A 25510-nucleotide genomic window follows, 5' to 3' on the forward strand; every position below is an offset into this window, starting at 1 on the left:
ATTATTTGGGTTTCTAATTCCATAAATACAAAGGAGACGAATTTCTACTGATTAAAAAAGAATGGCAAATGTGGACTCACTACAGTTTTTAAAGTGTTTTATTGGATGCTATGTTGTATATACCCAGAAGCTTTTAACATCTGGAGAATGGATCCAAGGCAAGAAGTTCCATTTCCAGTGCTTTCAAGGACAGTGCACATGTCTTTTCCCCAAGCTTAGTCACATGGCTCATAATGGACTAATAATCTATGAAATGAGTAGTAAATTTCCTGATTGTGGGTACAGATGAATCCTCCACTTCTGAAGGCTTGGTGTGGGTCCCGATTCAGGTCTCCGATACAGGTCCAGCGATATTTGGAGCCCTGTGTGGAAACGCACCATTTGGAATGGTCATGGTAAGAACTGAAGTAAGGTTGGTGATACAGCTTAATGGCCTTGATGTTGTAGACATGGTAAGGAAGGGAACAGTTTGAAGGAAGCGCACGTCCCTTTCGCTGCCAGGTTTCTGCTAGCAAATCTGTCTTCAACTGTTGAGCCATCCAGGTTGTAATGATGTCTAGGGGCCAGGAGGAGAGAAACAGTGAATGAGATCACCAGATAACCCCTGAAAAGTCCCTAGGGAGTAGAAGCCTCCATTTATTCTTGCTTTATACATTTGACAAAAGTAATAGCATGACCACGTTATAACATAGTGGATGAGAAAGTATTTTCTAAATCCTAAAGCAATGTTCAAACAAAAGTTATTATTGTCATAGTGTAAAGATGTTGGAGTCTGCAAATGCCTTCTCTCACACACAAAAAGAGCAATGTATGTTTTAGCCATGAAAAGACTTCTGGAAATAATAAGATGGAGAATTAGAGGCAATTTCAAGGATTTTTGTGAGCCATACTACTATGACTGAATTTTCTTTAAGTCAGTGGGAAAATTTTTATAAAAATGTTAGTGTAGAGAAACTAATGTATGGTCATAAATGTCAATTGAGAGGTACCATCCAGGATGAACTTGGAAGGGTGGATTTTAGAAGATGTAGGGAACATCAGCTTTTCACAACAGCTGTGGCAAAAACAGCTGTGTGGACTATGATGACAAGACAGTTGGAGAGGATATGATAAAATTGAAAGCTATTAAGGACCTGAAACTGGATGGATTTGGTGGCTTGTTGGAAGAATGGGAAAGAGGGAATCTGGAATGTACTGGAGACTGTGTAGAATGTGAAGGAAAGAGTGGGTATGTGGGGGATGATGGCATGACCAATCTGGCACATTGCACTCGGTGTACCTCTACCAACTCCTGGTGGAAACAGCCCATTCACCGTTGAGTACATCTGTTAGTGTAGAAGTCTGGGGCAGAAATCCTAGCCTTGGAAATCATCCAAAGTCTTTCTGGAATTATGTTACATGGTACATAGAGTGATATAAGGAAGGACAGAAAACCATATAGCAATCTCATCTCCTAAGGAGCCAGGTCTGGCACAAGGGACCTCAGTACACCAGAAGGAAGACCAAAAGGCTATGCTCCCAAAATCAGTGAAGGAGAGCATTTCAGGAAGGGAAAGTTTTCATCAGCACCATGGCCGACAATGGCTTTTCCTGTCCCTTTAGTTTCTGTACTTCTAGAGTCTGACGCAGGCTGTAGGTATTCAGTAAATTCCCTGTAATGTATAAAAGAAGCAAGAAAGCAAAAAGCATGGTGGACCACAAAGTTACGTAAGCATTCATGGCTGGGAGAGATTGTTATAGACAAGCAAGACTCAAAGGGAAGAGAATCAAGGTGTGAAGACTCTGAGGTTGTTCCAAAACAAACTTGGGTAGAAAAAGGGAAACCAGAGAGATGGGCAGTTTAGACTTGAGGGATGATTTTTAAATAAGTCTGTGTGACACAAAGAAAGAGCCTGTGAGGGTGGGAGGTTTGAAAGACAGAACAGATACAGTAGAAAAAAATAGCAAGGTATTTTGAGGCTAGAGTGGGTTGTAGAGAGAGTTAGGGGGGCTGCTGGAATGTACACGACCCTAGGTACAAAACCATAAAGACAGCTAAGAGGGGGTACAGAACTTAAGTGACTGCTCCCTTACGTTCTCCATTCTCACCAGGGGAGAGAGGGAAGAGCTGTATAAAGAAGGCTTGAGAACACGGAGGGCTCTGAGCAACTGTCTGGCAGATGCTGGAAATAGCTGTGGCTCTCTGCCCAGCCGAGACTAACTGAGTTTCTTGAGCCCCGGCTATATGTGTATGAGGTGCTTCTATGGTTGAACCGGCAACTGCTGCCATTCATATGGAACAAGGAGACGCACGAGCTGATGCCGGAAGTCTTTCTTCCTTTTTCTTCTAGCTTCCCGGCTCCTCTCCCCTTCTCTGTCCTGAATAACCAGAGTGTTTTCTCTAAGCAATTCACATGATTCCTACTAACATGGTGTTAGCTTCTCATACCATCAGTATAAGAACTGGATTTCACAAAATGGAAGAAGTTCTCTCCCTGGGCTGACTGAAGCATGGTAAGGTGCCGGTCACGGATCTTTAAGGAGCTGGACTTGGCACACAGCTGGGGCATGTGGATGAGTTCCTGGTGGAAGGTGTTTGGGATGGAGCAGCTGTAGATGTTTGGTTGGGAGACCAAGAGCTGAGAGTCTAAATCAAGAGACAACAAAGAAAAGTCGAGAACTTAAGCACGAATGGAAATACTTACTGATGTTATGGATTTTTGCATCGATTAAAATACAGAAACAAAAAAATTCCCCAAGAATGGGCACTCCTCCTCACCTGTTTAGAGCAACAGTCTTCAAATGCCTTGTGGTTAAAGTAATTAAAGCCTATTGAACACTCCTACTTTCCATATATGTTTTATGGTTTTATATTTTTTTAATCTTCTTGGGGGTGGGGTGTATAATGTTTGTACGTATATGTATCTACAATGTGTGTGCATATGTGCCTGTGCCCACCATGGCACACATGTGGCAGTCAGAAGACAACTTCATGTCAGTTCTTGCGTTTTACCTCATTTAAGGCGTGGTCTCTCTGCTGTTTGCCACCGAATACCCAAGGCTCGTTGGCCCATGAGCTTCTGGAGATTTTCCTGTCTCTACTTCCGTTCTTGTGGTTGGAGTGTTGGGGTTACAGATGCACTGCCACTATGCTTGGTTTTATGTGAATTCTGGGGATTCAAACTCAGGTTCTGGCAATCGGTTTATCCAAACCCTCTTCCCAAGCTGAGTTTTATGTTTTCCTAATCTAATCATTAGGTAAATTCTAATTAACCTAATAATTATCTAACTTATCTACTTATTCAGTAAATTCTGTTGTTATCACCATCCTCATTTTTGAGATGAATTTACTGAGACTCTATGCCACACACCTACAAAGCTTGTAGATGTGGAGTTAAAATTCATTCTTATATAAACCTGCCCTGGAGGCCACATGCTTTTTTCCCTATGTGTACATAAATAAAAGTAAAGAACTCCTAGTGCCAAACATTCATTCTGAAGAAAAATCAACTCATTGTATGTCTCATCTCTGTAGTGTTCAGCACTCTAACATATGACTTCAACTAGTTAGATGAGGGACATGATGGTTATTCTTGATTGTCAACTTGACTACATCTGAAATCAATGAGAACCCAAGTGGATGTGTACACCTTGAGGGATTTTTCTTAATCAAGTCGTTTGAAGTGGGAACACCCACCTTTAATTTGGATCTTTTGAGGGGGGGAGATCTACTTTTAATCTGGGCCACACCTTCTGGTGGCAACCTATATGAAGAACATGAAAGAAGGAAGCTTTTGTTCTTTGCCTGCTTGCCTTCACTCTCAATGACAAGTTCAACCTTTCACTGAAATTAGAGGTTACTTCTTTGGGGCTCAGGCATATAATGAAGATCAGCTGAGACATCAAGCCTCGTGGTCTGAACAACTACTGTATTCTTAGATTTCCCATTGGTAGACAGCCAACGTTGGACTAGCTATAAGTCACTCTACTAAATCTCATATAGATAGATATTCATTCTAACATTTCTATTCTTCTAGAGTTTAATCTAGAGTCTAGACCAGTGGTTCTCAACCCTTGGATCTCAAATGACCCTTTCACAAGGGTTGCATATCAGATATCCTGCATATCATATTTTGACATTATGATTCATAACAGTAGCAAAATTACAGTTATGAAGTAGCAACAAAAATGATTTTATGCCGGGTGGTGGTGGTGCATGCCTTTAATCCCAGCACTCAGGAGGCAGAGTTAGGTGGATCCCTGGGAGTTTGAGGCCAGCCTGCTCTACAGAGTGAGATCCAGAACAGGCACCAAAACTACACAGAGAAACTCTGTCTCAAAAAACAAAACACAAAACAAAACAAAACAAAACAAAAGACTTTATGCTTGGGGTCACCACAATATGAGGAACTGTATTAAAAGGTTGTAGTATTAGGAAGACTAAGACATTGGTCTAGACTAACAAAGGGCTTATGGTGAAAATCGGGTGAGAAACATTTTCTAAGCTTCCTGTACCTGAAGGTGAAACACACTACATCTTTTCTTAATTCCACACAATATTTCATCAAATAGAAGTATTTTGGGCTATTTGGGCATGAGATCTTAGAAGACGTTATCTGCTGCTGAGGTGTGATGTTGGCAGTATGGAGGCAGTATTTGGTCTGAAAAATTAAAAAAAAAACTAACCTTGAGTCTATATTTAAAAACAACGGTTTGTCTCTTACACACATACATGCACATATACACGCAGGCACGGTTTCTAGTTCCTCATGTAAAGTACAGACATCTCTAATCAGTAGCCTTGTGTTTCTGTATATTTATGATGGCACTGAGGTCTCTGAAGGCATCCAAGGGAGAGTCAACACCCAAATTTGTCCCTGTTCCACGTACTCATGCAGCATCTCTCTAGGTCACCCATTTTCTTGTTACTTACCTGGCCTCAAAATTAATGTGAAATTATTGCTCCTGTTTGAGTTCAATAATGTCATTTACAGACCAGGAACTGAGGCTGAGAGGGACCCTGCCCAACGTCTCACCACAGCAGAGACAGTAGGGGGACCTAGGAACCAGGAGGTCTATGAATAATTAACAGATGAAGTGGCACACTTCCTCCTTCAACACACTACCCCTTTACATATGCTCTGGTGTTACCTATGACTTCATACTGGCTGTATTTGAAAGTTATGCAGATGCCACTTTGTCCATATCGTCTCCCCGAGGATGGGTATTCATAGCCATCTTCTGGAAATGGAGGAAACCTAGGAACAGAATGAATCAGCCAGAACCCCTGGATTCTGTTCCATACTAGTAGACCTACCAAAGAAAGACACATGTGATTTGAAAAAGTTAGAAAACAGATCTCCTCTCAAAATACATTTCAAAACTACAATATTGAAGCCTACTTACACTTTAGGTTAGTGTTTTCTTAGGCTCTTGAAAACTACTCTGCTCATTTTTCAAGGATTTCAGTAACAACTCAGGTACATATCATGGTATCCCCTTACTGAAAAGGGGAGCCAGGGAAGACATTTTGTGAAGATGTAGGAGTAATTCCATATTGAAACTAGTTGGGCAATTTTGCTGAACTGGAATTTGATCTTGTTAAAATACAGTCACCTGGCAAGCTCTAGCTGGAGTCTTCACTGGTGAGTCTCTAAGTTGTCTTCAAAGAGCTGCTAAAAGCAGCTAAAAGACAATAGCAAACCGAGGAGGGTGCTGGCAGCACTTGGCTTTAAGAGGCAGCTGCTCATTTGTTGGAGAAGGCTCACCCAATTTCTACAGATCTGATTTAAAAGAGACAAAGAAAACGCAGGTAGGCATGCAAAAGCATCCTTGCTGAGCATGTTTTTAAAAGTCTCAAGAGCCTAATAAAATGAAAGCCACGAAGGCAGGTTGTGACGTAGCAGAAAGGCCCTTGTCCAAAACACTTGCCACGTTTGTAAACATGCGGCGGGCTAACCAGAGCTTCCAGGCCACATAAGAACATGCCAGCAAAGGCATTCAGAAGCCTGATGACTTGCTTTTGCAAAGAGTGCCCCTTGAGAAGAAAGTAGACTGTGGTGGGAACTGTTGGAGGTTCTGTTGCCTAACAGGTCTCATGACCTTGGTATCACAGCCTCCCGGGTGTTAGTGTGCCCGTGGGTCAAATGAAGCCCCAACTTCACATTAAATCTCTTTTGTTTTCCCCAATCCTTGATGCAAGCAACAGGTCAGAAAAGGAAAGCTCAGGGGCCACTGGGGGTGAGGATGGAAAGTATGGCATGTTCTAAATGCCACTGGGTTCCGTGGTAACAAGGCTATCATAAGGGCAGCAATGCGATCACAAGCCCTCAACGTCACAATGTTTGATGGGCATTACAAATGATTTATGTTTGGGGAGGTATAGCGAGTAGACAGAGCCTCACGTGATAGCCCAGGCTGGCCTCATACTCTATAGCCCAGGCTGGCCCCGTACTCATGGCAATGCTGCTGCCTCAGTCTCTTCAGTGCTGGAGTTACTGTGTTTGTGACTATGCCTGGAATTACACTATGTTCTTAATCAGATATTGAAAATTAGCTGCCCTAGGGCCAGACGCACCTCAGTGATATATTAGTTTTGCTATATAGTATTAAACCTGAATTTATTTCCAGCCACCATTAAATTTCTAAATATTTTCTAAAATACTAATTTTTATCATCTCCTGAATAATTGCATCCATAAAATTCAGGGTAATGGTTTCCTTGTTAGACATTGTAAGTGCTCTCCCGTCTCCTGCTAGTTCAGCCCCACGTCACCTGCTGACCTTATGTGGCTTCCTCTGAAGATATTTGGGTTTGGAACATTCTGAACAATACTTATTGCTGTAGAAGTTATTTGAGATATATTAAGTTAAAAGGAGTTGGAAAAATAATTATTATAATAGTTTTATAATCTACTGAGTATTAGGATTACAACTTTTTGTTTACATTTAAAATTTTTCTATGACACATATACTTATGCATAGTTTGTAAATGGAAAATAACAAAGATTACTATGTTAAGAATTCCTGTATCAAGTAACAATGTATAACAAAGCATATATTAAGTCACTATTAAGAAAAACTTTAAGGATTTTTTAAATGTTTAAATGGAGTTACACATTAAATAGAGTGAATTTTATTCAATGCAAATTATAACTCAGTAAACTTCCATAAGCTGGGTATAAACCTCTGATCCTAGCAACATGGGACAGTCAGACAAAAAGATCTGAAGTTCAAAGCTAGCTTGAGCAACTTGGGGAGATCCTATCAATGCTCTGGGGGTATAACTCAGTGATAGATTGACTGGCCTGCAAAAATGAAACAAATAAAAAACCAACAAAACCTAGCTAAAAAGTGTGTATATGCACATGTCTTTCTCTCTCACACACACATATACACATACAATGTATCCTTGCTGGTGTGTGTATGTCCATGTCCATGTATATATACATATGGATACACACACACACACACACACACACACACACACACACACACACACACATATATATATATATATATATATATATACATGTGAATATATATGTGACTGTATGTATGTATAACTGGTATTTGAACAACCAGTACTTGAGTGCTTACTTTAAAGCACATTATTTTTTTAATTTTAAGAAATAAATTGGGATTTCTGAAAAGGGATTTGACATGTCAAATTATTTTGTAAATATTTGTTGCCATGTAATTATTTTGTAAAGTGTTACATAGCAATCATATCTCAGTAAGTCAGGATAAGCCATAAAAACAAAAGCTGTCTTTTTAATGTGGAATATGAGGATACTAAAGATGAAAGACTTAAGAAAATGTTGATTCCCAACAGGCAAGAGAAGCCAAGAACCACTTACTTACCTTTGGTGTGTCCGTACTTTCTGCTGTAGTTCGTAGACTTGGGGACACCATCATTGTATATTAGATAGGCTGTTTCATTGCTCTGCAGGAACACATAGAGTTATAATGGCACAAGTCTTCTATTTCCAACTAGTCTCACTATTTCTATCAGCTACCCAGCCTACAGCTCAAAGCTTTCATTAATGCACTTGAGAAATCACCCACAGGAACATGAATTCTATGATACGCAAGATGGAGGGGGAGAAGTCCATTTTCACTCATACAGGTTTTGTGTGTATATGTGTGCATGCATATTGTGTGTGTGTGTGTGTGTGTGTGTGTGTGTGTGTGTGTGTATGTGTGTGTGTGTGTGTGTGTGTGCTAAAGAACAACTTTGAGCATTTTTTTCCTGGCCTAGAACTAGCCAACTAGAGTAGGTTGACTGGTCAGCAAACCTCAGGGAGCCACCTGACTGCACTTCCTCTGCTCTGGGATTACAGGCATGTGCCACCACCTAGCTTTTTTAGCCTCATGTGACAGGAGTCCCATGTGATCTGTGTGTGAAGATGACACTTACATTTTTCTTGGTTGTTTTGGAAGCAGGCATCTGATTGAGCAAGCAGTGTATGATAAAGGAGTGCAGAATTGTTTGTTCAGGAAATGAAATTGGAATAACCGGCCAAAGATTACACCTGGGTTTTTTCCACTGATGTTATAGGCGCAGTGCGGAGCGGGCTGTCGGGATCTCATTTCCTCTGCCTGTGCATGCCTCACTGCCTTCACACAGCTTTGTATTTAATCAGGACTCTTTGTCACCTGCTCCCCTTCCTCTCTCGTATGAGAGTTGTTTTTCCCCCAAACCATTTCTCAGTGCCACGTTGACATTTTTCTTCTTAGAGAAAGTGGTGAAATTTAACGTGTGATATTGGATTTCTTCTAGTGAGATTCTCCAAAGAGGTTGCTCAACTTCTAAGTCAGAGGCAAGCTGTTGTTTTGGTAGTGTCTCTTTATCATGTTTTGGGAACTTCTTATATTTGTTCTGGATGGTTCCATTCCATCTGTGTCATGATACAGTGACTTTTATCGAAACCAATGATGTTGATATTGAAAAAAATTTCAGTGACATAATAAAAGCAATGAAAGCAACTCATTTCCTTAAAAAAAAAATCGCTATTCTTTCCTTAGGTAGAAAAGTCAATAATGGGTCTCTTGAAGTTACTTATTTGAGGTAATTCAAAAGCACTTAAAAATGTGTAGTAGCATAGTTTTGGTTACTCTGATTTGGCATTCCAGGAAAGTAAGCTGTTTCCTTAGCCTTGGTTTTTTGTTTGTTTGGTTGGTTTTTGTATAATCAATCACAGCAGCTACAGAATGGCAATGCATCATCCTTCTCCTGAGAACTCTGACAGTTACTCTGAGCTGGCATTGGCTGTGGCAACAAGGCCATATGTATGCCTTCCAGGTGCCATATGGAAGGATGATCTATTGAGGGTATTTGTTCTTACAATAGATGATATTTATTATTACAGCCTGAAGTGTAACAGACAGCTATGTCTAAATTGGTTACAGCCTTGGTGGGAAGAGATGCTACTGAAGAGTGGAAAAGATCATAGAACAGGCAGGATAGACCTGGTGGCACATACCTGTTATTACAGCATTGAGGAGGATAAGGCAGGTGGATCATGAGTTCAAGACTAGCTGACTAGCCTAGGCTACACAGGGAGGCCCTTTCTCTTAGAATGTGTGTGCGTCTATGTGAGTGCCTTTGACTGAGCAGGTACATGTGAAGGCCGGACGTTGATTGGGGGGGTGTCTTCCATTACTTCTCCATCTTATTCTGATTTTCCCACTGCACCTGGAGGTCACAGGTTCAGCTAAGCTGGCTGTCATCAAACCCTAGAGATCTGCTCGTCTCTACCCCATGCTGATGTTGCAGGCTTTCGCCACACTTGGCTTTGAGGGCTATCTCCATCTCCCAGGCCCCAGCTCTATTCCTTTAACCTGTCTGTTAAGTGCTGTCTTGATTATTGGATGCTGGACTAAGGGTATTGCTCTCTGACCATAGTCTAGCTGGAGATATAGTTAGAGAAGGGTAAGCCACTGCAGTGTAGTTTGATTATTAAGGAATCTGAAGGGTTCTTATTTGCAAAAGTAAAAGAATAGGAACAATTCCAAATGTACCCAGGCTGTTGGACTCAATCCCCTTGACACTGGTGATACACAATTTGCTGGTCTGATCTTGCCTCCCACTATCAGAAGATCAATACCAGGTCAAAGGGTAGAGAAGACGGTTCCCAGTCACTGGGGGCAGATGGTTCTGTCTTCCAAAGAACATCCAGTCACACCTACGTGCCGTTTGCTCTGTTGCTTTCTAATTTTGAGCCAATCAGATATGGAAACCTGATGTCAGCCCCTTTCCTGACATTTTCCTCTCTAGAACCAAGCACTCAAAGCACTGTACGTGTGTGGGTTTTACTCAAACATCGGATGCTTTTACATCATCCTTATGCTCTATCCCAGCGTTCCTTTCACTTCTCACACACTCTTTAATTCCTTAATTCCTTTAGTTTTAGGGTGAGGGTGGGCAAGATTTTAGTCTGTAACCCAGACAAGCCCAGAGGTCACATGTATATCCCAGGTAGGCCTTGAACTCATGGTGATCCTCCTGCCTCAGTGATTCTCCTGAGTGTTAGGATTACAGATGTGAATCACACCTGACCCTTCTCCCTGTTTCTGTTCTGCTAAGCAGGTGTAGTGCCTTCTCTCTCCTAGGCACTGGGCTGTCTTTCACGCCCCAAGGTCATTAATGGAATCTGCCAACCAAAAAATCAAATGGTCATCTACTCCCACTAAGGTGAACGGCAGTGGCTTGGCAGTGTTATCTTTTCTTCTCCATTCCAGGAGTTCCTGGGATGGAGAGGAGAACAGTGCAGGGGTTTATTTTCTCACTGATGGGTTCTGTTCCAGGTTCCCTCCACCTTGGGAAGCAGAAGCGCTCAGTCAGTTTTCATTTTACACAATAGCCTGGTTGTTCAAAACAAGCTTGTTATTGAGATTAAAGAACTCTGAAAAACACCTGAAACAGTGCTTGGCACATCACATGCACTCAAACAGCCTACAGTCATTTTAACTGTGTAATTTTGCTTCAAGGTTGCTTTTAATGGCTGGTGAATAATACAAGCACCACCCCTGCCCCCCTCCCTCCACACAGTGACAGCTCCTGAGTAAATGTTCAGGTAGACTTGTGCAGTAGTACTAGAAGCTAAAGCAGTCTTGTGGTGAGCATTAAATTAATTAAAGGTGAAAAGCCCAGCAAAGAACCTACCATGGTATAGAAACAGCTGTTTTAAACAAGCCCATAAGTTATTGTCAGGGACTGCATTCATTGGGTGGGTCTACCATAGTATAGAAGCAGTCGTTTTAAGCACGCCCACAAGCTCTTGTCAGGGAATGCATTCATGGAGTAGAACTGTGTGTTAGTTACTGCTTGGTTTTACTTGTCACTCGTGTCTGGAAAGAACTCACAGTAAACCAGATGGAACCTGGAACACTGCAGAGCTGGCCACCCTGAGGCAGCAGGCCTACTTATCTCTGTCTTTGGTCAGTTCATTACCTGAAGTCCAGGTTGTAAGCTTCGTCTCCACTCAGGTAAGCCAGTTCTGGGCTCCTGAAACTAAAACCTTAGCTTTCAGCCTACTGTTTCGAAAATAATTAATTAAAAGGAAGACCCAGAGGAACCTTTACGTGAATCACTAGCACTCATCAACACCATGATTTAAACAACCTACAACTCAAGGCACGATGCTCACAGACCTACATTGCCTGGCAACAGGAGAGAGCTCTCACCCCATTTCTATTAGGTGCATAAAAGAGTAAGTGCTGAGTGAGTTGGCAGAGATCTGGCAGCCTGAAGACTTCGGTAAGCAATCATTTCACATCTTGCCCAGTGATACTGTTGCACTTGGTGCCAAATTGTGAGAATTTTGTTTGTTTGTTTTAATCAAAGGTAGTTAGCTTAGCAAGGACTTATATTTCCTGACCCTTCCTGGTTCCCTTTGCACTGATTAACTAATTGCATCAGATTGTAAAGCTGAGTTCCCATCAATGAGATGAGACAAGGTTGCTGTCTAGTCAGGGATAAAAGATGGAAGCCATCTTGACTAAGCACGCTGGCTAGCCCAGTTTGGGTCCAGCACACCCTTTTTGTTAAAAGAATTGCCTTGCCAGGCTGCTTTCGTTTGGTCTGTGTGTTCCTTCATATGCCATGGATTATTCTTTGTTTTTAAGAAAGTGAACCAACAACTTGGCATTAGTGTAGATTATGATGATGTATTTCTTAAAGCCTTGGTCAGGTTGATTTGGTTGTCCTGGCCTAGTTCTGAGTGAGTTTATCTCAAGCTTCTAGGGTTAGATAAGTGTGTTAACTATATATCTATAATATAATATATATTTAAATATATACATTCCAAAGATGCTCTTCGAGGAAGATTTAGATTTTGTTTACATACTTTTTTATGATCTCCACGAATGACTGACTGTAACCTACCTTGGAGGTATACACTTTATATAGTTGCTCCAAGGTCCTTCCCAAAACGCTCTTGCTGCTGTTCATCAGATACTGGCTTTTCCTCCAGCTTCTCATTGTCGAGTCCAGGTACAGATACTCCAGCCCGGATGCTGTATCTTTACTGCCAGGCCTTTTCGGTAACTTATAAAAGATAAACCTAACATAGCAAATGGTTATGAATTGCTCTCACTTATTGATTGCTTTTCTGATGACAGTCTATGCTAAACAAATATACCGTTCACTGTGTTTCATAGGAGGCCTCTAAGCAAAGGGAATACTCAAGGCTTCTGCCATTTCTCTATCTTTTCTTTCCTTTTTTTTTTTTAACCTTTTTCCCAGGAAGGCAAGTTTGGTGTTGGTGGTATGTGCTATGGCTTAGAATCTAAGACATTAGCTGGCCTAGTGACTGGGGCCCCCGAAATGAAAGCTCATGTATATTGGGAGTGATTCTCTCATTTGTCCCCATAGCTCCAGTGGTCACAGGGGAGAGAAGGCCAAGGTCTTGGATTTGCTCTTACCATAGTGCTTAGCACCTGGTCTCTTTGGGGATAGTCAGTTGGGGTGGGCTTTGTCTGAGCTGGAGGCTTTCTTGTAGCTTGATCCCAAGCAACTTTTTCAGCTCAGTTTATTGGAATGTTCTGGATGGAGGATGTGCTCATCAAGTGTTTGAAGCTGCCTTCTCTTCTTGTGCCTGTGGTTATTCTGCTTGTTATTTTCTCTGCATATCTCATGGTGAGGACAAGTGGTTGGGCCTATGTAGCATTCAGCCAGCCTTAGGTCATGCCAGGAAAGCTCAGGCTTTCTCATGTGCTGTAGTCTCATTAAGGTCAAGGTTTCTTTTTATTGAGCTGCCCTGTGTCCCGTAGGATATCTGGCCTCCCCCTTTTAGATGCCAATAGTATTCCGAACTTGTAACTATCAAAACTGTCTCTAATACCTTGTCAAAAGTCCTCCAAAAGCAAATTTGGCCTAATTTAAAAACTACTGGTCTAGTCAAATACACTACAGCAGCATAAAATCCTGGAATTAACCACAAGAGACTCAGTGAGCCAAATACAGTACATACACCATCATAATGCAACAGTCTGCCCAAGAGCATCACACTCCTCGCCTGGTCCTCTACAGACTTAGGTTTCTGTTCTAGTGTCCTGCCTTGTTATCCACAGGTCCAAGTCATCACATGTGGCAGGAAATATGCTGATTTTGTGACAGTCGAGCAATTCCTCTGCTAAGCAGCTGTGCCTGTCTTTTTGACACATATTACTAAATAAACCCTTTCAGTCATGGTGAAAAAAGAATTCTGTCAGTCACAATTTGGTATCCCCGCCCCCAGTAGAGTAACTGACTGCTACCATGTCATTGTCTCTAGGTGACAGTGACACTTTTAGTTATTTTTTCCTGGGTGACCATCTCTGTATGCAGTTTCTAGCCTAAAACTCCAGGTTGAGTTAGATATCTAGAGAAAAGGAGGCCCAGAAGCTTCTAGCTCCACACTTTTTAAACCAAGTTCATAGTGTTTGCACCAAACCTATTCATCCTATGCTATTATTGAACATGTGCTCTCAGAAGCCACCCCCCCCCCAGGTGCCCACCTACGTCCCCTCTTCCCGGGCTGTTCCTGTCCTCTGTTTCCACTACCAGCTCTTTAACTCTGGTCTGTACATGCTGTGGAAATCCTTTCACTCTGCGGTTCTAGACTGATTCTCTCCCATCTGTCTTTGCACTATTGCCATGCAGATTGGGTCGTATCTCAACCTTGTTCCAAGTCCCTTTCAACATCAGGTTCACATCCCAAAGCACAGCCCTGGAAGCCCTTCCTGGCTTGGCCTACCCGTTATTGTAGTTTCATCTGCAGACACCTTGGCGCATTCTCCTCATCTCAAGCAGTGTGACACACTCTGAGTGCCAAACTTCCCTTGCCACCTCCTGATTCTGCACTGACTCTTTGCTCCTCTGTTGACCTGAGCTGACATGACATCTCCCTATTATTTTTAAAACAACTTCATAATTATTCTTAAAACTTGGCCCAAAGTTACTTCCTCAAAGAGGCTTTCTGGGCTGTGTGCTTCCTAATGTCCTATGTCCATCCCACAGAACTGAGCTCCCTTGAGGGTAGGAAATACGTTTTGTTCATATCTTTGTCTTTAAAACTCAGGGCAGGGCCTGGTCAGAGCTCATAGATGGTGAAAGACTGAATTGATTGATGCTCTTTATTCGAAGTTCCCACAACGATGTCAACTGCCATGGCAGACCTAAACACCAGAGTTGAAGAGTGGAAAAGCAGCCAGATCTCCAAAGAGGATCTCACCACATTGACATAGGGTGGTTTGTCTCTGACACTGTGATAGAGACTAAGAACCTCCCAGTCACTCCTGCCCAATGCCTGGGCTAAATGAAGGTTAACCAAGCAATGCTTGGCTCCATCAAGTAGTTTCTCTTGTTCCCCTGAGGAGAAAGGTATGCCTCAGTTTTAGAAAAAGCCCTGTGCTTTCCTGACTTTGTATCTCAGAAAAAGCACACGCAACGAAAAGTAATTGCCAAGTGACAGCTGTCAGCTCGGTTGCACTCTGCCCCGCCCCCCAAGAGCACCCACTCAGGCTCCAGAGAACTGCTTGGCTCATTCTCAGCGGCAACTCACCCACTCAGCAACTAGCTCTGCTTGGGAATCGAGCCCATTGGCACACTTTAAGTCTTTTTCTTTTTAATTAATTAATTTGTGTATCTATTCATTAAAAACAAGATCTCATATAATCCAATCTGGCATAGAACGCACTTTGTTGCTGAGAATGGCCTTGAACTTCTGATACTTCTGCTGGGATTACAGTGTGTCCCATCTTGCCTAGTTTATGTGGTGCTGGGGACTGAGCCCAGAGCTTCATGCATGCTAGACAAGCACTCTGACAACCCAGCCATGTCCTCAGCCCCAGTCTCTGGCTTTTTAAAGGGAGGAAGCCAGGTGAAAGTTTTCCTTAGGCTCATCACAGACATACCCTGACTTTCAATTTGCACACACCAATCATCCCATTTCATTTACCTACCAGTCCATAGCTCCACCGTCTTCCTTTTTGCAAGAGATTTCTGGTGTGCCCAGGACCCAAGAGAGGGCAAAGAAGAGCAAAGCCAGAGCTGTTCTTGGGGGGTTTGCTGCCATTTTCTGTCTGTGGCTGTGGACCGTGGAGTCAGAGTGTCAAGTCTTTCTCAGGCTGTGCTGGCTGGGATGTGGGTTCTATTCACTTTTGCTGTCACTGTTGGGACATAAACAGAAGAGGCTGAGTCCCATGTCATCTGATGGTTCTGTCACAACATTCCAGTGTGACTCTGGATGCCTTTGTGCTCAATTGTTGACTAGTTTGCAAAGTCATAGAAAAGTCTAGAGGGAAAAGAGTATTTATCCTGCTAACCCATGTAGTTAACTCCTTGGAGTGGATGAAATAGTGTGAAGTGCACAGGAACAGAAATTCTTGACAAATGGATATTGAATAAAGTGTGTTATGTGTTTCTTTTCCCTTCTCACTTACTATCTGGGAGTGTAAATGCATGTGATTCATACATTAAAAATGACAAAACCTAGCGCCTTATTAATAATTAGGATCTGTCACCTATAATACTCTCTGTCTTAAGGGAGTACTCTGAAGGTTGCTCTAAACGAAGAGCAAATTCAATTGCATTTTAGAAAAACTGTTGACGTATCTCCCACACACCCCTAGCTCTGACCACTCAGCAAGGCGCTCTGCTTTAAAAAGGCCATGGTGTCTCCCTGTCTACTGTGCAATCAGGTCAATATTGACCGTCTACTCTTTGGGGATAAATAAAAAACTTTACCAACCTCTCTTCAGCTCTCTTCACCACTCTTTCTCATTCTTGAAACTGAGATTGGAGTTGAAGCTGAGGGAAAATGGCCCATTACCATGGAGACTACAGCAAGGTGAGCTGCCCCACTTGAGAGAAGGAAAGAGTAGATAGATATATAAACATCTGCGAAGAGTTTCTTTGCATGCTTTGAATCCATGTCTAGCTGTCAGGCTAAGTCACAGTTCACTTTATACCTGGGAATCATGATGACTGTTCTGTCCCTCTCCTTGATTATGGATTCAGATCAGAGTCATCTTGGAGACCCAACCCAAGCAAGAACCTAGAAGGTCAGGTCACTTCTATGGGTTAGCCTAGCAGGTGTTCTTCAGATTTTCGAGTTTGTAGGAAAGGGAGGGCTTGTGGGTTTATTTCTCCTAAGACAGAGGATTAAGGAGCTCTATGGACTCATCGACAAAACTCACATTATCGTGGTACTTGTAAAAGGGCAGAATTCTGGGCCTCATCTCAAACCTGCAGAATCAGAGTCTCTCCAGCTGGGTCAGGAGTCTGTGGTGTGTGTATGCATTTGAGTTTGTGTGTGGAGGTCAGAAGTCCATACTGGGTATTTACTTCAATGATTCTGTTTTAACTTTTTGAGGTAAGGTTTCTCAATGGGCTAGAACTCACTAATTTGGCTAGGCTGGCTAGCCAGCAAGCCCCAGGAATCCTCACTAGTACTGGGATCACAGATGCTTGCCACCTTGGCCAGTTTTTTAAAATGTGGGTTCCGGGGGATCGAACTCAGATCCTTATGCTTAAGTGGCAAGCACTTAAGAACTGAGTCATTTCTCCCGGCTCCCAGAGTCTGTATTTTAAATAATCTTATTGTTAGTGCAGGTACATTCTAAAATTTAAAGCCAGTGCCCTGAGGTCTCGCTGATGGGACATCTGGAGATCGACAGCTTTCTACAAGGGAGCTGTCAGAATCAACTAAACCAAGAAACATTCTTCTTACCATTTCTGCATTTTGCTTTAAGGTTATAATTGTGTTCAGAAAAGGATTCCAATAGCTGCAAGCAATAAAAATATTCAAGGCATGACATTTATTTCAAAAGAAAAAATTAGTATCATTTACCTCTTTTACTTTATAAAACTGACACAATTGTGCACTCAAGTATAGGATTTGTTGAATCATTTGGAGGACATAAGCAAATCATTTTCATTTATGTGACCTAATAGCAGCTTTGTTGATTAGGCTGGAGAATAATTCCTGCCTTTTTCTCCTTGTCATATACGTAGCATGGTGGTGATGACATTTTAGTAAACGATCCTTAAGTTTTAGCCAAGCCTGTTCTTACCTTCCTGTGAGTAGGCTGAAGGACACCTGCATTTGGGTGACATTTGTTAACTCCAATTTCATTTCAAGGTCTGGAAAGACGCGTTAATAAACTTCCTTTTCTGGGTCACCGACTCTGCTGTGCTGACTGTCAACAACTGTCCTTATACAGTCGCTTCACTGTCAAACACTGTAATCAGCTGTTGGGGGTTTCCGGGGATTCCAGCGTGGCCCCAGTTCCTAGACTCTGATATGTCCTTTTTTTTCCCCTTTTCCTTTCGTTTTACTAAAACCAATAAAGTGGTGGTGTGGAAAGAAGTCTAGAAGTTGGGTGGACGAGGAAAATGCAAACAGGACAGAAAGCTTCCCATGATACCACTTGATTTTGCAGCCACATTTCATAATAGCATGGAAATACCACACTCTTTCACGGCCTAAGGATCTGTCAAGACAGTAGAAATTGCTTTTTTTTTTTTAAACTTGACCAAGTAGAGTAAACAGGGAAGAACTCATTGCTTGGAAGTGTGTTGACTTTGTGTCCGTTCACCCAGAAATTCTAGAAAACTGTAGTTCTGATGTTTCTGAAGAGAGCTTCTTTCTCATGCCGCCTTTCTCATGTCCTCCACATGCCTTGCATCTATCATGTATTCCAGCTCCTGTGTGTGTCTGCATTAGCACTTGATTACTCTTAGATCTGTTGCATTTTTATTTTTAATTGTGTGTATTTGTGTGTGCACATGGGTGCACTGCCTTCAGAGGACAGAGGCTTTGATCCCCTTGGAGCTGAAGGTGACAGGTGGCAATGGCCAGCTAGGCATGGGTGCTGGCGAACGAATTCAGCTCCTCAGCAAAAGCTGCAAGATCTCTTATCCACGGAGCCATTTTCCAGTCCCAGCACTTAATTCCTTATTTGGCTTTTTCCATTCTCTAGTTCCTTGTAGAGAATTAATCTGTCACTTATTCCGTCTCTCCAAAGTACCCAATTCTTTCTTGAACTGTGTTCAACAGATTCTTATCTGATTATTAATTGCTAGAATCTTTCTTTTTCCCATATGTCTGTGCATAGTGTGCATGCATGCGTGTGGACCTGTGTGTGTGTGTGTGTGTGTGTGTGTGTGTAAGTGGAGGAGGTCTGACTCCAGTCATCATGCTTGTGTGAGAAGCACTTCACCTGTTCAATCGTCTCCTTCACATCCCTAGTTTTATTTCTTCCAAATTAAGTTTTTAATGTTTGCTTTACTTTCTCAATGCTCAACCATCTATTTCTGTCAAAATATTAAACTGTTATTTTGCACATTGCATCTAATTCTACTAGTACCTATACTTGCAGGTTAGACTTTGCTGTTGTGTCTGCCACTCATTACCGATACCTTCCTATTGGTGTATACTTTTTACTTTGGGCTGTAGTTTATTTTCCTTGCAAATTCATCTGTGAAAATATTGAAAGGATAAAGATAAAGCGGGGGTTTTTCGGCCTCTGGCAGCTGCTGCCTCCATTGGTGGCAGTGCAGTCTTCTAGTCAAGCTGCTGGCTTTATTTATGTTTGGAAGAATGACTTACATTCCATAAGATGTATCTGTTTAAGGACAGCTTTCTCTCTGAGCAGATCTGAGAAGTCTGCTGATAGACTGAGAGGAATCTAGGATGTGACAGACTGAGGGAAAACTTCATGTGCTTGTTGTGTGAGCAAAGGAGGGGGCTTGGAGTTGTTGATAAAAGGAGGCAAGTCAAGCAAATGCAGGGCAAGGAAGTGCTCACGAGGGACATGGTTAAGGAGAGTATCATCTGTGGAAGAGGGTGGACACTTGCATCAGCCTAGTTCCAACCATCCTCCACACTGCTTTGGAATGTCATTTTCTTCTGGAAACCTCCCTTAACCTGGCTTTGGTGTCCCTACAACATGTCCCCGGAGCTCACTCTGCTGTTTCAGTTAGAGTAATTAAAACACTGTGTGACTACTTACTTGTTTCAAGTGGTGGGGAGCTCTTGTGGGCTAAATCGGGTCCACTGACTGTTTTTATAAATAAGGTTTTATTGGCACACGGCTGTACCCATTGATGTATATATTGTATTTAGTTTCTCTTGTGCAATAATAACAGAACTGAATCTTTGAAACACAGCCTAGAAAGCCTGGAGTATTGACTATTGGATTCTTCACAGGAGAAGAACGTTCTAGCATAACATTTCTCCAAAGGCGGAACAATGTCTGCATTGGCCACCCTCGTGTCTCTAAGCATGTCACCTTGCTTTCCACCTCCATGAAGCTAAGTCACTAGAGCTCTATGAACATGTGGAGTGAATGGAAATGAGTCGACAACTTTTATCAGGAGTTGTAAGAAACTTAGAATGATGGGGCTGGAAAGGTGGCTCAACAGTTAAGAGCACGTGTTACTCTTACATAGGACCTGGGTTCAGTTCCCAGCACCCACATGGTGACTCACAACTCTTTGTAACTCCAGTTTAGGGGATCCCAGGCCTTCTGACCTCTGTATCAGGCACACATGTGGTGAGCATACACACATGCAGGCAAAACATTCATATGCACAAAATAAAAATAAATAAATCTAAAATATTTTTAAAGAAACAGAATGAAACCTAATGAGAGAAATCAACAAGGTGGGTATACAGTAGCAGAGAAAGCGCCGCCGCCATAAGAATTTCATGCCCATGTTTGTAAGTCTGGGAGACAGCTGTAGTGAAGAGAACCAGGCAGCTTGTATCCCATGGTTGCTTCTGTATATCACCAGCTGTGTGGTTTCACTTCAAGGAGCATCTGCTTTCTTTCTAGAAGGTGGGACTCACCTGTCCCTTCACAGAGGCCTCTCAGAGACCAGAGTACTGTGACAGTGACTTCTGGTTCCTCCCACTTTCTTCCTATTTCTTCTAGGACAGGTATTTTCTTGCTCTTACATGTAGACTAAAGCCAGTCCCTGGTGAGATAGTGGTAAGTGGCTCTCATCATTCCTGCTTTCAATGGTTCTGACGCAGGTCAAAGTCATCACTCACCTCAAATGGTCAGTGCCTGTTGCTGAAGGCACAGCCCTTCATCTGCTACAGAGAGAGCTACCTTTCAATTCTCCTCAGGCACAAATACACCCATGTCAACACAGAATCCAATGAAGTTCAGAACCCCCAACAGTTAAAAGGGATGGTGTGGGAAGGGACACATCTTGAGATTGGTAAGTTTCTGCCTATGTCTCAGTCCCAGTCTGCCCCATGTATGACATGGGCAGCTCCTTTCCTATCCGTGAGTCTGTCCCGTGTGACTTGGGCGGCTCCTTTCCTATCCGTGAGTCTGTCCCGTGTGACTTGGGCAGCTCCTTTCACATCCGTGAGTCTGTCCCGTGTGACTTGGGCGGCTCCTTTCCTATCCGTGAGTCTGTCCCGTGTGACTTGGGCGGCTCCTTTCCTATCTGTGAGTCTGTCCCGTGTGACATGGGCGGCTCCTTTCCCATCTGTGAGTCTGTCCCGTGTGACATGGGCAGCTCCTTTCCCATCTGTGAGTCTGTCCCGTGTGACATGGGCAGCTCCTTTCACATCTGTGAGTCTGTCCCGTGTATGACTTGGGCAGATCCTTTCCTATTCGTGAGTCTGTCCCCTGTGACTTGAGCGGCTCCTTTCACATTCGTGAGTCTGTCCCGTGTGACTTGGGCGGCTCCTTTCCTATCCGTGAGTCTGTCCCTGTGACTTGGGCAGATCCTTTCACATCCGTGAGCCCATTTATTTTAAACTACTCTTTTCTGCCAGCTCACAGAGTTGTTGGGAGGAATAGGAAAGATGATGTCAGCCCCAGTGGGTGGAAAATTAGATGATAAAGTGCTATGTAACTGTGAGTGTCTGGTAGTGTGGCCAATTTCCCCCCTCTGTCAGGATCAGTCTGTTCTTCCTCTCACTCATGAGTATGACTCCAGAGGGAATTGTCGAGCAAATTGAAGGGACTGTGATAAAGGGTTAAAAAACATGTCGTTTGGTGGCACATAGCTCTCACCTTGCCTTTCTATTCCCTAACAATGTATCCTGAGAAGGTTACCTGATTACCCTGGTATCTCCCCTATTCAATAATGGACTATGATATGCACTTCATAGGGCTTTAGTGGAGAATTAGAGGAAATCCTACAAACAAATTTCCTGACATATATCAAGCCCTTAATGCATGGCTATTGTTCTTAAGTTCTTCTTCAGGCCTTGTCACTGGGAAGCAGGTGCTTTTGCTGTATACACTGCATACAGATGTGTTCAGTACATCTCCTTCCAGGATGTTTCAGATGCCGCTATCAGTTCTGTATTGTGATGTTTCTCACCCCTATTCTAGGAGTTCCTGGGTGCCTTCTTCCAGGTTTCCTACCCTGAGGTTTTTGGTGAAGAGGTTGGCAGGGAAATTAGCATTTCTCTTCTCATTTTTCATGAAGAGAAAAAAAAGAATGAAAATAACTGAGCACCCGCAGTTGGAGTTGTAATGAGGTCACAGGTTAGTTACCCTTTCTTTTCACCATGAGTATACAATGAGGTTTTATTCTTCTCTTGAAGTGTCTACTTGAAGCATCATTTAGGGTCAGCTTTGAACAGACAGCACATCTTCCTCGTGAGCATTAAATCACTCTTCAGGATCAAGCAGTACAGTCTTATCATATATTTAGTAGATTCCATGCAACAAGACAAAACAACCATAGACCAAACACACACACACACACACACACACACACACACACACACACACACACACACACATGTGGTGGTATTTTACTTATACTGAAATGTGATTTTAATTGTATGTTAATAAATAAAGTTGTCTGGGGGTCAGAGCTATTAGAGTCATAGCAAGTGCGTGGCGGCGGTGGCGCACGCCTTTAAGGACCTGGAGGGCGGTACATTCAGGCAGTGACGAGGCAGTCACATGTTTGGGTTTACAACCAATGAGAAGGCAGAACAGGAAGACTTTAAAGACAGACACACAGGAAGTAGGTCCTTTTTTGGAGAGCTCTCTTGGCTGGAGAGGATCCCTGAATCAGGAAGGGTGAGGCTCTTAGCTCTGACCTCTTGGCTTTCTTCTCTGAATTGGCTCTGTGTTTCTTATTTTATAAGACCGTTGATTACATCTACACACACACACACACACACACACACACACACACACACACACCACCACCACCACCACCACCACCACCACCACCACCACCACACTGGCTGCTGCTAAGAGCATCACTTGTTATTATTGTTCTGATCATTAGTATGTATTAAGATCTACAAAGGTGGTACTAACTTGGTTAATAAGAGAGTTTGTTTTTCTCTTATCAGGTCAGCATTCTTTCCCCTCCTTGAATATTTTTTATTCATAAATACCCAAGAAAACATTCAAGGAAGGAGAAAACTGGATAGAGAATTTGAAGACTTTCCTTGGAAGATTTCAAGGAGAGAAGGAGACAGAGAGGAAGGGAGGGATAGAGAAGGAGGAATGAGAAGAGGAAGGGGGGAGTGGGAAGGGAAGGGGGAGTGAGAATGGAAGGAGGAAAGAAAGGAGAGGTAGCTAGAGATTGATTTTCTAATCCATAATTCTTACGCACCACAGTATAACTGAATTATGATATCTAGATGCAAAATAGCTAAGAATTTTTTAAATCTCTCTTGTGAAAGGTGGAGATGGTCCTTATATTAGTTCCAAGACTCAAGAGAAAACTCTAGTTGATTAAAGTGATGAAAATCTCTTCCTGGTTTGCCTAACATTTTCTCAGTAGTGTTCCTGTCATTAAACCTATTCCTGTGAAGATGTAAACAGCCATGCACACTACATCAACCTTTATTTTTGGATATTGGAAAGAGTTGGAAGACCTCAAAGTGTCTTCCTTTGCCAACAGAATAAAGAATTTCAGTGACGGAAGTATGACAGAGTGTAATAAAATGTAGAAGACTGAAGAAAGCGGAAAGGAGCTTCTAAAATAGGACTCTGTGAAAAAGAATGAGTGTGTGCATTAGACGGGTCTGTTGTTATGAAAGTGCTGGACTATTATAACTTCAGATAACATCTAATAAGAGAGGGTTCCTGTGTGGCTACACAAGGGTCTTTTGTACTTTATTGTCTGAAAATGATTCAAACTCCTAAGTTCCATAAGCCAACCTCAATTTTTCCCCTGTAAGAATTCTTATTTTTTTTAAAAATTATTTTTTCTTTGTGTATATGACTCTTTTGTTTATTTGTTTGTTTACATGTATTTATGTGCACCACCTGTGTGCCTGGTGCTTGCAGAAGTCAGAAAAGGGCATCAGATTCCCTGAAATTAAAGTTACAGACAGTTGTGAGCCACCACGTGGGTGCTGGGAACCAAAGCTTGGTCTTTTAAGAGCAGCCAGTGCTCGTCACTGCTCAGTCATCTCTCCAACCCCCACTAAGACTCCTACAAGGAAAACATAGATGCATATGGTGAGCTCTTCCCCTACCTCTACCTACTCTTATAACTTGAGAAGAGCTTAAAGCTGTGTTGTTACAGTTTCTGAGAAGTAAGTGAAAACAAATTTTCCCGTATTGAACTAAAAATGACCTAAATTTCCTAAATAGTCTGCAAAATGACGAATCTCATTTCTTGGACAAGTCATTCATGACATTGTATAAGACACTGTTGAGGGCTGTGCCAGACATAGAGATGATCTTGACAGACCTTCAAGATGCTAGCATTGGGGAAAACTAAGATGTGTGCAGACATGAGTGAGGAAGGGTGAGTGTGAGCTCAATGTTATGCTTGTTTACTACAGTGCCCTGTGAGTTCAAAGAGAAGAGCTGTGTTTTAGGGAGAGGACTAGAGGGGACAGAATAGTGACTTATAAAGACGGGGCATTCTAGGGAGAGAGGATTGGTATTGTTTGGCATTTAAAATCACAGAAACTTGAAGTTAATTCTTAGTTGTGTAGCTAGAGAAATGAATCAATTTTCACCTTGTTCCAAATCTAGAAAGTAGGGAGAGTTCACTGGGTGTCTGGCACATGTCGGTACTAATATGTAAATGTTAAGATTAAAGAAAAGCAGAGGGAAATGTGTACAGTGGAGAATGCGCAGTGTGTGGGTGAAGGAAAATATTCACTTCATGTAAACATCCTCCAGTGTGTCTATCCAATTAGGATTCATTCAAAATTCAATTTATATTGATGAGGATTTGTTTCATCTGGAGATATGAACAGCTCAAATTAGTGTGTACCTATGTTGTCTTTATCAAAAAAGAACAGAGCTGCACAGTAACGGAACTGATATCAAAACATTGCAGCTATTACTTCCAGTCAAACGGGCTGCCAGATAATGGTGCTAGCTGACATTCACTGATTACTACATGCCAGTAATTGTTCTGAGTAGTCACTTGCATCCTCACAATTATACATAAGAGATGCTGTCATTATCCCATTTTATAGATGGAAAAGGGAAGGAGTGAAAAAAACAAACAAATACTTGCCCAGGTCCCTGTAGCTGGTAGTTGGTACAGGCCATCTGACTCTAAGGCTCCTGTGTTCTTATCCCTACACCAATGCTTCCCTGCTTCCAGGAGGCCATGCGTGCAGAATGACAAATCATCTCTTTCATGCTGTCTCAGGGCTGGTGATCAGACCCCAGAAACCAAGCTGAGCAAAGTCATCTTAACTGTTTGAGCCCCAGTTACACAGCTAACCTGTTATGAGTCATTAGCTCTTCCATAATGGAATAAAATCCATGTGTGTGCTGTAGAAAAATCCACACCTGCTCTCACAAATACATAAAGGTTTAGTTACAACTTCTTGAAATACATAGTTCTGCCTAAAATGCATCTACTGGGTCCCCAGGAGTTTAACAGACTTGAGGATAAGAAGCCCTAAGACAATCAAACCCACTGTAGTGCAGTCAGCAACGATAACATTTATGAACTCATTGTAGATGTGAACATTCAGAAGAGTGCTTTAAAATCTCAGAGATCTTGCTAACATTATTTGCAGGCAGTTGAAAAATCTAAATCCCTATACATTGCAAGACATACAGGAAAG

General features: G+C 42.3%; 2 protein-coding genes across 3 annotated transcripts in view; one reads left to right on the forward strand and one right to left on the reverse strand.

Moving 5' to 3' along the window:
• Positions 1-25510, forward strand: part of LOC128105861 (uricase) — a 143457-nt gene that overhangs the window by 36450 nt on the left and 81497 nt on the right. The window contains exon 1 of one of the 2 annotated variants that reach the window (XR_008216520.1): positions 11611-11739. The exons of the other annotated variant lie outside the window; for it this stretch is intronic. The gene's annotated coding sequence lies outside the window, so the exon portion shown is untranslated. Of the gene's footprint in view, positions 1-11610; positions 11740-25510 lie in introns of those variants that run through there. 2 annotated transcript variants of the gene reach the window in all.
• Positions 81-15627, reverse strand: Dnase2b (deoxyribonuclease 2 beta). Its single transcript, XM_052731174.1, has 6 exons — positions 15426-15627; positions 12367-12544; positions 7842-7923; positions 5131-5292; positions 2429-2626; positions 81-556 (listed from the first exon to the last, which is right to left on the reverse strand). Exons 1-6 carry the CDS (start codon positions 15536-15538, stop codon positions 216-218), a joined length of 1074 nt encoding a protein of 357 aa, XP_052587134.1. The 5' UTR covers positions 15539-15627; the 3' UTR covers positions 81-215.

This window comes from Peromyscus californicus, unplaced genomic scaffold, assembly GCF_007827085.1.
Source record: "Peromyscus californicus insignis strain IS unplaced genomic scaffold, ASM782708v3 Scaffold_9__1_contigs__length_137607984, whole genome shotgun sequence".
NCBI lineage: Eukaryota > Metazoa > Chordata > Mammalia > Rodentia > Cricetidae > Peromyscus > Peromyscus californicus.